Source organism: Idiotropiscis lumnitzeri, chromosome 9 (genome assembly GCF_059441095.1).
Source record: "Idiotropiscis lumnitzeri isolate Australia: NSW breed Sydney's pygmy pipehorse chromosome 9, RoL_Ilum_1.0, whole genome shotgun sequence".
NCBI classification, from domain to species: domain Eukaryota; kingdom Metazoa; phylum Chordata; class Actinopteri; order Syngnathiformes; family Syngnathidae; genus Idiotropiscis; species Idiotropiscis lumnitzeri.
The window spans coordinates 2,813,179-2,829,939 of NC_142399.1; the positions used below are offsets into that span (position 1 = coordinate 2,813,179).

General features: G+C 39.5%; 1 protein-coding gene across 4 annotated transcripts in view; it reads left to right on the forward strand.

The window, feature by feature from the left end:
- Positions 1–16,761, forward strand: part of eys (EGF-like photoreceptor maintenance factor) — a 145,572-nt gene that overhangs the window by 106,968 nt on the left and 21,843 nt on the right. For all 4 annotated transcript variants that reach the window (XM_088304338.1, XM_088304341.1, XM_088304340.1 and 1 more), the window contains exons 39-40: positions 4,880–5,030; positions 14,787–14,895. In XM_088304338.1, coding sequence (XP_088160464.1) covers positions 4,880–5,030; positions 14,787–14,895 — 260 coding nt within the window. The remainder of the gene's footprint in view (positions 1–4,879; positions 5,031–14,786; positions 14,896–16,761) is intronic.

Sequence of the window (16,761 nt, forward strand, 5' to 3'; positions counted from 1 at the left end):
TGTCTGAGAGCTCTTCAGCACTGCGGCCAGCGCAGATAAAACTGAAAAATATGCATTTCTGTACAATCTAATTAAGATGATTGTGTTTAATGTTGCTCCCCCCCCCCCTTGGAGATGTCTTTGCGAGTGCAAATTACCTCGCAGTTTTCATAATTGTGACCTTGTCTAATGTGATGCTTCTTTGATCTGAATTCCGATCAGTACGCCATTACAAATAAATCAATAAATCAACCTTCCAAATAAAACTTTTCTACATGATATAACTTCACATCTACAGCCCTCGTTGAGGTAAAAGCAAAGATGGCGTGATTGTTGCAATGAGACAAGACTTGAAATGAACACAGATGATGTCGCTTGCCAATCTAAAAAGGTATAAAAGATCATTGTCAAGGTTTTGGTGGAAGATTGAGGTGGCGGAAAACCCAAACGAGGCAGGGGGAACTTCAACGCAATTTAATTGAAGATATGTCGCATTTCTCTTTTTTTTTTTTTTTTTTGCTTGTAGCTGGATTTCCAGGTGCAATATGGGATCAATGAAGCACATCTCACATGATATTTAATGATGGGTAATGGTTGTGCATCTCCGCATCGAGCAGGTCATTAATCTCCAAGTACCAAATCTTGCTTGGAATATCCGCCTTTTTTCTGTGTTGACAATCCCCGAAATTGTCCAAGCCTTATCCAATGCAAGCGCTTGTCAAAGGGAAGGTTTGATTTAAGACTGATATGATGACAGATTTACGGCATTTTGTCATTTCTTTTCACACGTTAAAAAAGGTTCAATATAAATCGGATTATAATTGTTTTGGGTATTTTTATTTTTTATTTTCTTGCTGATGCTTTACTGACAGACAGGCTTTGTTTTGATTTTTTTTTTTTTTTTTTTGATGCGATGGCACCTCAAAATGTTAAAAGCAGTGCAGGGTCAAAAAGGTTTGTGCACATTGATGATAATGCTAAAATCAACTTCTCCCCCAGGAGAGCCTGGCCCACTATTTGATCAGCACTGTGATGGGTTTCCATGGCCACATAAAAAAAAGCAAATAATTCTAAAACTAAACAAACGCAGTCATGATTTGCTTGCTGCAGGAGCGAAGGCAGCAAGGATGGAGGCCGACCCTCAACATTCACCGTGAGCTCGACATTGTCTTGCTGCTCTTTTGTTTTCTCACCCATGTACACACTCTGTCTTTTGTAGCGCGGAGACATTTCGACGGGGAGGCCAGACACCACCGTGCAGAGCCTCGTTACAATAGATCATTGTGTTGTGGGGGACTCCGTTTCTGTTTTGTTTTCAGGTTTGACAATGCATGAGACGTGTTAAATGAGGAGGATTTATTCACTTGTTTGATTACTGTACAAAGTTGTTTGGCGACGATTTGACCTTTCACAGTCTTTTTGACAATGTAGAAAAAGTTAAAAGCAGGACAGATGTCATTATTGTCTCTCATGGGAGAAACATTAAATTTATCCTCATTCATAGACTGCCAAAGAGATTTTTTTTTTTTTTTTGCACAGATCACAGTTTTTTTTTTTGTTATATCTCGTTCTAATTCCGTGTGCTTGGAACAGTGCTTGACTTATTTTGATGACGTCATTTTAACTTTTCCACTGATTAAATCCCATTCACAAGTCAGTGAACCGCTTCAATCACAAACCAATTAATTCAAACTCAGCTTCATATTGAAACCTGATCGATTTATTGAAAATGTTTGTAGGTGAGGGAAGAGGTAGAAAATTATTTCGACACCTATTAAACCTCCGATTTTAAAGCAGTCAAGGTTCCAAAGGAGGCTTCGACTTCCATGCAGGAAGTCAAATAGATGCAGAAGACCTCAAAAGGCAGGTCTCGGTTTGAGTGTCGTCTCGCCCTCAAGGCTTTCTCGGCCCTGCGTGGCTCGGCAGTGAGGCACTTGCAAGTCCAGCAGAACTTTAACCTCCGTGGATCGCGCGGTGATTGATTCTGCCTCCGACGGGCACAGACATCACAACATTCATCTCAGAGCTGCAACCGAGATGAACCTCTTATCCGTGACATCACAGTCCAGTTCATGGCCTCTCATTTACATTTACCGAGTCATTATGCATGGCAATACAGCTCAGGGCATCCTCTCCAACAGGATCAAAATATTTATTTTCTGGTGCTGCTAAAAGGGACAATCGGCAATTAGCTGCTCCGAATCGGATTTGGAAATATCCTTTTGTCAAATTAGAAGGTCACGTTGTAAACACCACGTGAACATGAGAATTGCATTTTTACCTTTTTTTCCAGGGAGATATTTTCAGTCCTCTTTGTGATAAAATATGTTAGATTTTTTTTTTTTTTTTTGGGACATCCCTCAATGGGAAATTTAACCTCGCTAAATTCACTGAATAAAAAGGAGATAAAATAATTTACAAATAATTTTCAACCCATATTTAATTGAATTCTCTACAAAGATATTTACAGTTCAAACATTTTAGCAAATATTCACTTACTTTGAAGTTAATGCGTGCAACGTATTCCAAAACAGCACGCATCAAATTCCAAAGGAGAGAATATTTGCAAAAACAATAACATTCAGAAGTTTGGCTAATAGCTCATTTGTAATATATTCGGTTGAATTTAGGTTGAAAAGCATTTTGAAATAGTTCATAATAATAATACATAAATTAATCATAAAAAATTATATATTTCTCAACGAACAATGTCAGAACGTGTGAAACCTTTTAAAAAGTTTTAATTGGGAATAAAAAAACATCAGATCATCTGGCCTCTTTGATTTTAAGCAAGCCATCGTCTGGGTCTTTGCAGATTTTCTTTTTGATTATCTTGAAAAAGAATGCCGACGCTGATGACATGTCATCCTTTCATTGTTAAGAATAGGTTTGAACATTGCAGCGGATGCTGTAATTCCTGATTATATTTTGTTGTGTTTGCTCAGTCTAATATTTCCCGACAGTGTTTATCTTCTGCTGCAAGCAAAAGTTAAGAAGCAGGCTGCGATTCTCGTCATGGAAAAGAAATGTTCTGAAAGCCGACATAGAGGGCACATTGACTTTTATCTAGTAATGCTTCCTTGGCTTATGACGTCGTTTCACTCTCACATCAGAGGACAGCAACTGAAAAAAAAAAAAAAAATGAAGAAACTCCACAGATCAAACAGACAAAGTTAATCAGAAGAGAAGCATAAGACATACATTGAGATGCAAAGAAGCCCTCCGTCATACTTTTTTTTTTTTCTTACTCCTCCTTTTTTTTTTTTTTCTGAAGCAAACACCTATGTCTCCTCGTGGACTTGAATTGTCACCTCTAACACAGAAAGCTCAGGCGGCGGGGGTGAGGAAGAGCGAGGGCAAGGATGGGAGAATGAAGAAGGGGAAAAAAAAATCCAACAAAAGGACCAACGAACGAACGTTCAGTGCAAAGTCACAGGACCGCCGAGACGGCAGCAACAATGTCGTCAATGTTGAAAAATGCACAAGAAAAACATGGAGCAGTCTTGACGCCGTAAATAATGCTTGCCGGCAGGGGCTGAAAAAACTTGCTTCCAGCGGAGACTCAAGTTCTTTGTCTTCAAAGGACGTTCGTTGGCGCTTCAGAGAATCATTGACCTACATGATCGTGTCAACTACAAAAATATTTACTCGGGAGGGGGGGTGATCAAATTTTGGTTCTAAAAAGGAGGATAGAATTGACTTTTCTTTGCGGGAGGGGGCTTGGAGTAAAGGATTGCTTCTAAAACAATGGGGAGGGCCCCCCTGGGGCTTTTCACCTCAGCCGACTCAAACATCGGACCGACTTGCTCTGGCACGCTCAAATTGTAGACAAGAGAGCTCATGTTTACTTAATTCATGATGTGCCGTTAACTTGTGCTTTTTATGACCACTTCCCCTGGCTAAGATCTTTCTTTCTTGTCGCGCTATTTCATCGGAGAGGAGGAGTCGAACAGAAGACGCTGGATTATCTGAACACGATTTCCCTTCTGCGGCCCGTTCAGATAATATGTCACCGTTAAGAGCCTCACTGTCTCAGCTTACGATGAGAAAGACCTCCAAGTCAGCTTATAACAGGCATTATCGGACGGCGGTATTAAGATTAGCACGGCCTATCTGTGACAAAAAGAGATGGGGGATTTTCAGGATGCCGGTCTTATCCTGGAGGAATTGTTGAGCGCTGTCAGACTCGAAACAACAAGCTCAGCTTCTGCTCCAATTCCTGTCATCCATTTGTATTCTTCCTCGCCGCCGTCACTTCATCACGATTGGCAGGAGTATTACAAAGACATACGGTACAGTACGGGGTCTCGACGGCCTAGCCCGGTTCTTCAAAGCGCTTTGGGCTCAGTCATCACTGTCATGATGAAATCAAGGTGGTCAGCGACGTTGCCTTCCGACCTCTCGCTCGGCGTTCCTCGATGGAATTAGAGGCATATTAGCGTTCTCCTCACGGGTGGCGCGGCGTTCTTGTCTTCTTTGGGAGATGTGCAGAATTAGAGTGCAACGTCTTTCCTTCACCTTGCTGCGGATCCAATGAGCTTGTGTTCGGGGATGAGCTCGTCAGTTGCCCGCCGGCTCCCCCACTCGAGACTCTCCCACTGGGGTATGATGTAAATGAATCTGGAAATTGAGTGGGGGGGGGGAGTAGACGGAAGCTTGTGATGCGGCTTGGTCACAGATAGATTTGCAAGATAGAGTCTTGTTTTATCACAAAAATTTGGACGTATGCTGCAAGTTAATTGAAAAAAAAAAAAGGTTCCATTTTGCCGAGCCTTAACTGCTTTGAAATTCCGGCAAAGCTCGTGAGCAGGCACATGACACGAGTAATTCAAAGTACTTTTCTATGTCTAGTATTGAGTGACAAGAAAATAGAGGTGAAATTATTTCCTTTCTCTTTCAGCCCAGGAGCAGAAGTTTGGTGGCAACTTCCTTCACGTGTTCCTTCAAGACGGAAGTCCTGTTGCTGAGCTTGGATGTGGCAATAAATATGTTCTCCATGTGGCTGCCAGCCGCTCCATCAACAATAATAGATGGACGTCAGTGACAATTCGGTAAGAATCGCTTCTTTCTCCATTTACAGTGCTAAGAGAAGTATTTACAGTCCATTTTGATGGGTTTTTTTAAGACATCTTGTGCTTGACTGCAAATAAAACATTTTAATGCTTCAAATGGGAAATGAGCAAAACGCTGAAGTGATGAACATTTTAAAGGGCTTCTTTCTAAAGCTTGGCAAACTCAAGGTTTTATGATCTGCACTCATAACAGGTTAAGTCGCATGAAGGCATGAAACAAATGTTTGGATATGCAAAGAAATCAGATGAAAAATAATAATAAAATAATAATAAAAATATTCATATTTTTTTCATTGTTTTAAGGTTGGTATAATAATAATAATAATCTCATGCTTGGAACTGAATATAATAATAATAATAATAATAATAATAATAATAATAATAATAATAATAATAATAATAATAATAATAATAATAATAATAATAATAATAATAATAAATTATTATTTTTATTATACAGAATGAATAATAAATATGAACAAATTATAAACACCAGATTCCGAAGCGTATCCAAAAGCGTTTGCATGTTGAATCCAGATCGACGTGATCACAACGTTTAGTCGGAGCTTGTGCAGAGGAGAGGAGTGAGACTTTGCCGCTGTGCGCTGCCTCCGTTTCGCCTTAATCGTGGAACAGTTGTATTCATATGCAAATGAATACATGGCGTCATGCGGTTTGTTTTTTTGCGCAATGATCTGCTTTTCTAGCATCCGTTCATACTCCTCTGACTGGAAATAATCAAATGACTAATTGCGCGATCTCACAGCTTCTACCATTTCCCATTTATTTTAAAGCTCCCCTTACATCTGTCCATCATAATATTTTTCCTACTGTTTTATGCGTTAAAATATGTCAAAATTAGTCTGAAACATGGTTTAAGTTTGACATTATTGTCATTTGCATGTAAAGCTTTTGAAAGGAGAAAGTTTTTTAATTTGAATTTCACGGGAGCCAACCCATTGAAGTGATGGTGGCCAAAAGAAGGCCACATTATCGGGAACTAACTCGCTCTATTACATATTTTACATTTGACTTCATGTTTACTGCGAGGGCGGACAGGAAGTGGCCCCCTGGGCCGTATTTTGACTAGGTCTAATTTAGACTGTCATTGAGTCGGAGCTGGACCCTTGCTGCCTGCACACAAGTCAGGCGAGCAAACCGCTACACCCTCTGTGAAAATCCTTAACGACTGTATCATCAATTTATTTGCATTCCCATGCTGTACGACGTGGCACATAGTATCTCAATGACAATTTCCGGTTATTCCATTACTACTTTCTTTATTTATACGTGTATTTGCCAACACCGCAATTGAATGTGTCGCTAATAACGCGCTTCTTCCCATTTCATCAATGTTGGATAGGCAACCAATCTTATTGTCGGATTGTTTGTTCTCGTCCCCTCTTACTTTACAAAATGCCGCATTTCAGCTAACCTCACTGCGGAAAAATTTATTTTGCGTGGCCTGTCTGTGGTTGGGAAATGTCTTGTCTCGTTAAAAGAATAACGGAATAAATGGAGAATGGGTTGGATTAACAAGTGCTGCAAAGAAAAAGCCTCTTCCTTTTGGTTGCTGTTTATCCATGCTGGGCTGTTCTGCGCCGCAGTTTTTATAATGACATAATTGCTCCCACAAGTAGTTGGAAGGATGAGTGCAAATCAACACATTAAACAACGTGGAGGGTCTATTTAAATGGCATTAAAAGCCCTCTGGTGGGTGATATTCACAGCTGTTGCACCTGCTCTGAGCTTTGCAATCTTCTTTCTACTCTATCAACACAGTTTTAGCGTACAAAAAACACATTTTCCAAAGTTCTTGTTTTTGTTTTCGCTAAAATCTCACTGCGGCAATTTTGGCTTCTTCTGTCAAGGATGATTTGAAGGAATCCTATTTTCTTTTCTTTTCGGCCAAAATGGTTATATGTGCAGCAACGTTTTGCGACGAGTATGTTTTTACTTTGCGCTGTCGGTTTAAAATGACAATAAAAAAATAAAAAAAGACTGGTCATCTCTTTCCCGTATTTTCCGGACTATGAACCGGACTACTTTTTTTCCTAAATTTTGAACCATGCGGCTCATACAACGGTGCCGCTTTTCGGTTGATTTTTTTTCTTTTTCTTTCACCACTAGGGGGCGCTCTATAGTTCAGAAAATATGCTAAATAGATATTTTTTTTTCTCTTGGGTCTGTTCTGTTTTAATTAGCAAAGTTGTTGCCGTGTTAAAAGGCACTGTTTTAACAATCTGTTTATGTGCATTCACAGCACAAAATTGTTCTGTACATGCAGTCAACAACTGATTTTTTTTCAACATAGAAGACTGCAGCTTTAAGCCGCATTGGCTTGTATATCGCTTTTTTTTTTTTTTTTTTTTTTTTTTAAGAGTTGCTGCGGCTTGTATACAGGTGTGTGTATTATAGTCAGGAAAATAATGTCATTATGTGCATTATTAACAACATCAGAAATAAGACCATGAAAAAAATACATGAACAGGAGATTTGAAATAGACACACTATTGCCCCCAATAACATTTTTCTCGTAATGTGCCAAAGCATTTTGCCTGCACTTTTGCTTTGAAGAGCTGTAATAGAAGATTACAGGAGGCAGGACAAAAGGCCACCACTGCACTGTTATGTTATCGCACAACATGGAGTGTGCGCAAGGGAGCCAATGTCATTTTTCATTGAAGGAGAACATTTTTGTTGTTGGCACCGCTATTGATGATGACACGCTTTCCCTCTCTTTTTGTTTTTTGGGGGCCAACAGCACTCTAGGTGCATTTTAGGACTTGGTTGACTCGTGTGTGTTATTATTGGAAAACCGTGTTTAACATCGGCTTTGTTTTTATTTGCACTGTTGGAGAGCAACATGCACAATTTGTCCAAATAGGAAATAACATTTAATTTTTGTTGGACGTTGAACTGCAGAGTCCTGGCTGGTCATTTTTTTTCAAATGTGTGCCGCTTTTCTCTTTTTTTGTCTCTTTCTAGTGAGCATTTTGAAAAAGAAAAAGAGCAGTGAGAATAACGATGGTCATAATTCAGAAAATAATAAGTTCAAACATGCAATTGGCGAACTCCCGAACTGTTTGATTCGCTCTCCTCTACATGGTTTGCTCGCCCTTCGCCTATCCAACCGTAAGGTTCAAGCTTAAGCACCTTTCCAATGTGTAAACAAAACATTCTCAACAAAAACAATATCCACTTCGCCCATTCCCAAGGCTAAACATTAACGGCCGGCAAATGTGAGCGAATTTCACATGTGGTATAGACGGTACATAAATTGGAATAGAGTGCCAACCAGAAAATATCACCGTTAAATCAGGCTTCTTACGCCAAATAATTCAAAACATAGACTTCATATAAATTGCAATTAATCGCAGATTGATTATTCCTTTTTCCAGAGAGCAAATAATTTATTTTTTTTTCATTATAGAAGTTTGAAAAAATATGTGCAAAGCTACCATCACTAATTCAGAGCAAAATCTACATAAGGATCGAGTTTGTCTGTTAGCATTAAAATTCTCTAGCTAGCACGCAAGCTAACATATTGTAAGTAACATTACTGTGCAGTATTAGTCTTAGCTTCAGTGTTCCGATTGAGAAAACTGTTTCAAACGAGCAAATCAAAGAAGTGAACGACAGCAGATTTACAAATGATAGTTCTTAAAATGTTCAGAACTTCTTATTTGAAATGGCTGTGAGAGATGATCCCAGAAATTTTCACTCGAGGAAACCCCTCAATTCCAGCGTTTTTCAGGAATTTGACTGATTTTGCGAGGCCAACAGAATATTGTGTTCTCATGCTATAAAAAAACAGGCTAAGACGTATAAATACGTCTTTGGGAGGCGGGGACTACATTTTTGAAAACGTATATGTATTAGTTATGGATTGAATGAGTTAAGGACGTTTTTGGAGTCCAATGGCCTCTCGCTTTTGACAAGAATGAAAACTACACATTATTCCTTAGACTCTTTCACGTTAGCTTTGATTCTTCATAAATTGGATATTTTATCCACATCTAAGAGTTGTTATCGACATAGGTTATTGGTAAAATGCAGGCAAGTCTTTTCGTTTCCTGACCGGCAGGCAGCACTCATTTGTCTCATCTCTACGGAAAATCTGAAATATATTTTCCGTTTTAAGTCAGTCTGGAACCGTGATTGGTCAGGTGAAGGCAGCAAGTTGGAGTACGACTGAGGTTCCCACGCGACACAATTGCCGCCACTACCCAGAAACGAACCTGACACAAGCAATACACGGGCGATGTGGCTCCAAAATATGAATTGTGCCTTGGCGTGTAATTTACCTGTCCAGTCCCCCTCGTGACCTTCAACAGCATAAGCATTCGAGAAATTAAATGGCTTGATGGATCAGACCACATGCTCCCCCTGAAACCAAAGCGACACAATATTCGCCACATCAACAAAAGCGACTACAAACCCGGATTAGAGGAAAGACAAAATGACAGTAATCACGACTGTAATTAGTGTCCCAGTGAATAATAGGCACATCATTCCTTTCTGCAATACCGTTTTAATTGGAAAAAGACAATTGATTACCTTTTCGGGCGACATCAATTGGCACTAGCCATCATTTGGATTCTCCAAATGGCTTTTAATCACTTTGTGATGACTGAAGGATTCGTATTTATTTTAAGGAAGCGCCATGCTATGTAGTCGTCCTCGTAAGTTCACGCTCTGCGGAAGCATTTGTGAAATTGCGCATATTTTTGTTCAACAATAGGACACATTTTAGAGTTTCTGCAGGGTATGTACGCTTTACACCACAAATGGGCGTGTTACCCTATTTTGACAGCGTCGCCTCCGTTCCTGGCCTGGGTTTATAGAGCGTCACTGGACTGTGTTGGTTTGAATTTGTGATTTGTGAAATTTGAAATCATCGCGAACACCCAAAAAGTGTTTTGTAAGGTTGTGGCACCTTTGACACCAGACTTATCCAAGCATGCCGTGATCAAGCTTGCTTTGGGCACAATGATGCAAACGCCTTCATTCATCTCTGGCTTTTCTGCCGGAAAGCTTTGTGATGCCACCAACGTATGTTACTCGTCATTTGAAGGTGACAAAATGTGATGAGCTGGGAAATGAAACCGCAAAGGGGAAGAAAGCCACCAAAAATTGCTGGAGTGATGATGTCAGCTGTTTAACCCGAGCACAGATTATTTATCTGACTGGCAGAAAAAAATATTTAACACCTAGCATGTATCTTGCTATTATATACAATTGGAAGTAAACAAATTGAAAAAAAATATATACAGATATACAAGCCACATCACGCTATAAGCCACAGTTTTCTATGTTGAAAAAAAAAAATTGGTTGTTTACTGCATGTGCAGAACCATTTTGTACTGTGAATGCACATCAACAGATTGTTAAAACAATGCCTTTTAACACCGCAAAAACTTTGCTCATTAAAACAGAGCAGACCCAAGAGAAAGAAAAAAAAAAATCAAGATTTATTTAGCGCATTTTCTGAACTATAGAGCGCCCCTAGTGGTGAAAGAAAACGCACCGTTGTATTAGCCGCACGGTTCAAAATCCAGGAAAAAAGTAGCTTTCTTATAGTCCGGAAAATACGGTACTAACCATTGTGAAAATACAAATATCTCATTGAAGAATTGATTTAAGAGCTCTCAAAATAATAAAAAGGAGTCAAATCTTATAAATTCCTTGGACAAAAGGCAAAGGAGCAAATGTCTTTCTTGTCCATTTAATGCATGTGACTTATTTACAGTCCCAGCTCGCAGGTATGAGCGCAGTCGCTCTTCCCACAGACAGAGCGAGGTGCTAAGTGAGCTGCAAATTATGAATTCACCACTAACAGGTTCCACATTATGGTGTGCTTCTTGGAAGGTTATGAAATATGATTAGAATAATAAGCCTTCATCAGCTGCCGGGAAGTGTTGCAAAGGCTTCGTGCGCTGCCTTTTACTGCCATCTGTCGCCAAAGCCGACGGATGTTTTATGCGAGGAGAACGTTTTAATGATCCCGTGTTATCATTCATTATCTGTAGGGCGCCGTGGAGGAGGCGTGTTCATAAAGGAGTGTGATGACAACTTTAATAAATACTTCTGGGTCAAGGTGCACCGCTGCAAATATTCAACAACAGCTTTTATTTGGGATGGATTCAAAGTGTTTCGTTTGCTCTAAATCAGTCACGTCGCAGAGAGTCCAAATGAGGATGCCTGAGATGACAAAAACAAAATGGGAAAAAAACAACAACCTATGATTAGAGCATTAGCCAGATGAAGTAATGCATAAGTAATGTTTGAGTGTAAATAATCGCCGGCATATTGTGGTGGTGTGTACTTGGGCAAAATGAAATATTCATACGTATTTGTTTGTTTAGCTCAAGTGGAGCGACTGTCGGTCCTGCGAGACGGAGCACTGAATGGTGCGCAAGGGAAGAAATTACTCGGTGCCTTTTTCCTCTTTTGTTTGAGGAATCACGTCTTTGTCGACAGGACCTTGTATTTTTACACTCATAGTCCACAACATTAGGAACGGCTCTATGATTCAAGTTGATTCAAAAGGATCGAAACAAAAGTGCCATTTCAAAAATAACACTCCATTTTGAGGGACACACAACAGTAACTGTTTTTTTTTTGTTTACATTTATATCACATTCTTTACCTTGTGTGAGGTGAAGCCATCCTGCATTCATCAAAAGTCTACTTTTCACATATGTACTCCCAACAATGTCATAATATTGAAAAAAAATACATTTTTAAAATACACATTTATTACTTTAATTTCTGTTGTTTTGGTTGTTTTTGTTATCAATGTGAATAGTGATGCTATGACACCTTTAGTACCATCATGGGGATTTTTTTGTTTTTATTCTTCACACACATGCACACTATATATATATATATATATATATATATATATATATATATATATATATATATATAGCCTATTAGTGTCTGTTTGCGAAGGCGGAATGTTCAACACAGCTCGTTCTGCAGGTTTACCTTCTGTTGTGATTTGTGAGTGCATGCTTGCATGACGCACTTGCATGGATGATGATGTTGAGGAGGGGGCGGGGGTGGTGGGGGTGAGCACCTGCAGGGGAACCATTCCCCTCCGCTATGTGTCTACTGGATGATGTAAAGAAGTCATCTTCATGAATAGTCATTTGTGCCTTCGAGCAAGACCAACGTGGATGAGCGTGGCGGAGCATTCCAGGCGCTCATGAGTGAAGTCGTATCATCATGTTTGCTTGGTGAAAATGCTCTTTGCGTCTCACGGCGAACATCTCGACAGCTTTCGCAGACGCAATACAAAAAGATTTTGACAAAAATGCTCCGACAAGATTTCCTGTGTCGTTACTGAATTGTGAAAATTCTCAAGTTTGCTTTTTTTCCAAGATGTGAAACGCGCTTGAGTCATCATGTGCATGAACCAATGAAGCCTGCGTGGATTAATGGCAAAACATCTTCTAAGACAACCGGAACAGGCCTGTTACGATCGATTAAATGGCCTGAGAAGACATCCCAGGGTGATTGTGAGGAGTGCATTAAGAGGGAAATAAAGGTTTGCAGTGTGAGCCGCAATGGCCGTAAAGATGCAGCCTTTTGGGTCAAATGTTTTTATTCACTAAATATGTTCCAGAGTTTGTAAGGACACGCCAACTGCAACATCTGTTACTGTATTTTGTAGTGGTGCCATTGCTCAACACATTCCAATTTAAATTTTTATTTTTTTTTATCCAGTTATTTTATTCATCAGAATGTGATATGTCCTCAATAAAAAAGAAAATGAAAAAGCTAAATCATCCAAAATTCTGGAATATATTTCTGCATCAAATTTGTATTATTATTATTATTTTTATTATTTTTGTTTTTATTATTATTATTATTATTATTATTATTATTATTATTATTATTATTATTATTATATTAATTAATCCAATTTTGGCACTCTTTGGCCTAGTTCGGGTGAAAGGAAATTTACCGGTATGTCGAGAGGCATGGTACACCGTGGGTTGATTGCTAGTCGATAGCAGCATGCATAGAGACTAACACTCTTTCACACTTTTAACAAATTTGGAGTATTCAATTAAGCATGCGTGCATGTCTTTGGTATTTCAGATAAGACGGAAAAAAAAAACAAAAAAAAACACCCAAGCCAAATGAATGTGACACAGACAAAACACTCCTTCCAGGAATTGACATGCTAAACACGTCTGTATCAAAAACATATTTTCCCCATTATGTCATAAAATATACATTTAGTGCGTTTGTACTTACATGTGACACAACTCTGTATAATAACGACATCAGAGGTGTGCTGGCTGTTCTAACATCATAATAGATTATTATCGTCAGTCGTCAGGAGTTGCCATGACAATGATATTCATGCAGTCAACCTTATGTCGGATCATGATGCTATTTTAAGGAAAATTTACAAATTATGAACATTAAATGAATTATTCTCCCTTAATTATGCAGCCCAAATGTATTTTTGACACTGATTTGAAAAAGATTTATTTATTTTTCTAGCGCATCAGGTTTTTGAGATATTTTCATTTTTTTGTTTTTAAGTTATATTTATAAAAATTGTTCAAAAGAAATACAGATCTACATTAAAATTTATAGATTTCTTGGGAAAAATGCACCTGTAGCTGGGCCTAAACCATAATTCATAAATATTCATGAATATATGACTATATTCTATATATTTTTTTATTATTATAATTATTATGACAAACTAATGTGCAAGAGGAAAAACAAGGACAGATTTGCAATTCAGCGCAAAAAAAAAACCCAACATACTTGCATTTCTGATGAAGAAATATATCGAAATAATTTTTGTTATTGCGTTATCAGGCACACGAAGAAGAAAACAACTCACAACAATGAGGCATGACTCGGAACAGAAGTGTCTTCACGATGTGTGTGGCATAGCTTGTAGAGCCTCATATATAATGCACACCCCTCTTATTGCATATTATGTACAAATGATGAATCGGAGCGCGGGAATCACTTGACTTTGCCAAGCTGCCTTGTGACACAAGTAGACCAGCTACTTAACATTGTGACTGCAACATTAATGACTAGTACAAATGTATATTTCCCTGGAGATGCCAAGAGAGGGTCAAATTATAAAATTGTCCTCAGACTCATTAGCTTTATAATGTATATCTGCTTCGTGCCCCCGTTTTTTTATCATTAATTAATCCCGAATGACATAATGAGCACTGCGCTTTTCGGTTATTGCATGCTGATTACATTTTTAATATTGAACATGACGATCTTGTAAAACATCGCAATATTTCAATATTGTCCCAACACTGGAAATAAAAGTGATTTTTGGCCTTCTTATTAAAACAAATTTACGGAAGCCGTAGCCTGCTTTGGTGTGCCTTGGCCTTATGTTACAGCTTGGAATCCAAATGCACCGTTGCTCCCTATACCCACTCGTGATGGGTAAATGAAGCTTCAAATCTGCTTCATATATCAACATTGGGCTGAGACTAGTTCATGAAGCAAATTTAAAGCTTCATTTTCCCATCACTAATACCCACACTAGCAGTGCGTAAAGTTTGTCATCCACTCTCATTGGTCACATTAGTACGTCCATAACTGCATCTGTTGTATTATTTTGCTGCACAATTTGTTCATGCTTTGCCGGATTTATTGTGTGATATTGTTGGTTGCGCGTCTGACAGGCCTCTTCCTCAATCACCCTCTCTCTCTCTCTCCTCCGAACAGGTACAATGTGCCCACCGGCAAACAAGCAGGGTCATGTATGATTGAAATAGCAGTAAATAATGGCTCGGCTCACCGTCTCCAGGAGTCTGTGTCACTGCCCGGGTCAGAGGTAACGTCACCTCCCTGTACCTTTTTGTATTCTTTGGCCTTGCTCTTGTACATATTTATCAATGTTTGGACCACACTGTAAGATGGACTGCGTGTTTATTTGGCATGCAAGGCTTATCGGGTCAAAGGACTCTTGCACGCTTATGGTAAGCTACATGCTTCGACCGCAGGTGGACGCAAGGTTCCGACGTATGTGACATCAATGGATGTCAATAAGATGAGGATTTTTGCTATTCGCCAGCTGGCATGTATTTTGTCCCTATCTAAAATTGCATTTTTGTCCTACATCTGGTTAGAAAATGAATGATCACGTGTCGATGCAATAGGATGAGGCTGTGACCAAATTTTTGACGAGCAATGAAAGGAGCACCAGGCTGTTTTTTACCTGCTCATCTCGCTGGTCTGCCTCATTAGTTTGATTAACAGCGCTCATATTTAATTTTAGATGAATCATTTTCTTTTCCCTTTTCAAAGGCACATAAAGGAGTTCGACCTTCCCGCCGGCTCAATATGCTGCACCGTCGTTAATGTGATGCATGGTTTTCTAATTTCAGGATGTTTTTTTGTCTGTGTAATACACGTGTTACATTATAGGTAAAATTATATACATTGGTTTCTTAAGATATGAGGGTTTTCTTTTTCGGGACTAACTCCAAACATTTATACATCAAATCATATTTTACCATTGAAATGAATGGGAAAGGCATTAATCCGTTCCAGAATCCTTCCAAAATCAATCAACCTGAATTGTTTTCATGTGTATTTTCATGAGTAAATTAAATATATTAAATATTAAATATTTTATTATCCATAATATTATTGTTGGGTGGCACAGTGGCGACTGGGTGGCACATCAAATCCGGGTTTTGCCCTTCTGGTGTGAAGTTAGCACGAGTCATACAAAATTTGTCACAGGAAAATGAAATTTCTTTCCTGAAGATGAAAACCATCCCCAGATGAGGAGTGCGACCCAAGACCAGCAAAAGATCTTCATCTCAAAATACGTGCAAGGCACGTGGACTCTCCATGGATGCAGAGCTCAGATAGGAGATGGTCAACGAACTTATCTATAAGGCCATGGGATGATCTGGACTTGGTCCTTGTGGGATTTTGACTCCAGAGGAATCGTGAGAGACTGAAGAGATGTCTTAGGAATGGAGTTTGAAATAACCTTGACTGAGGGGAGGTTCAAGTGGCGCCTCTACTCGACGCTGGCATGACTTGCTGATGGAACTGGAGAAGGAGATGCAGCAAAAAGGAATCAAGGACATAGCTTTATTTGGTTTCTCAGACCGGTGGAGAAGTGAGGCAAGAAGGTCTTCAATGCAGGGATCCTTGCACCGCAAAGGACTGGGAAATCAGAGTTGACCTCTGGCCAGCATCCTAACTATATACTCTTGTCCCGGACTACAAAGCTGGTGGCACCCCTGGGAACGGGAACGGATTCTGGGGACACGTCCAAAAGACGGGGAAATCCCAGTCCTTCATCCTGGAAAGCCAGTCGAGGCGGTGACGAGCCTTCAATCAACACTCTGGAGAGCACTGCGGATTGGTTCGAGGGCCAAGAACCCTTTTGAACGATATCTCAAAGCAGGCAGAGATGGCATCGAGATGTCTGCGGATAAAGAGAAATGATGATGATGCAATGCGAAGAGTGATGGTGAAACCACGCTGACGGAAGAGAGAGGAGGGGGGTGCGAGCTGAATGGGGAATACCCGACGGGTGAAGGGGGCACTTCTAGGACGCTCTTCCTGCTGTCAAACCCCCACGTGAGTTCATGGTCTCATGGATGAAATGCCATCAAACCTGAGGGGGCCCGCTTGTAAACCTGGTGGCGTCTCAAAGTCAAAATCCTACAACTCTGCC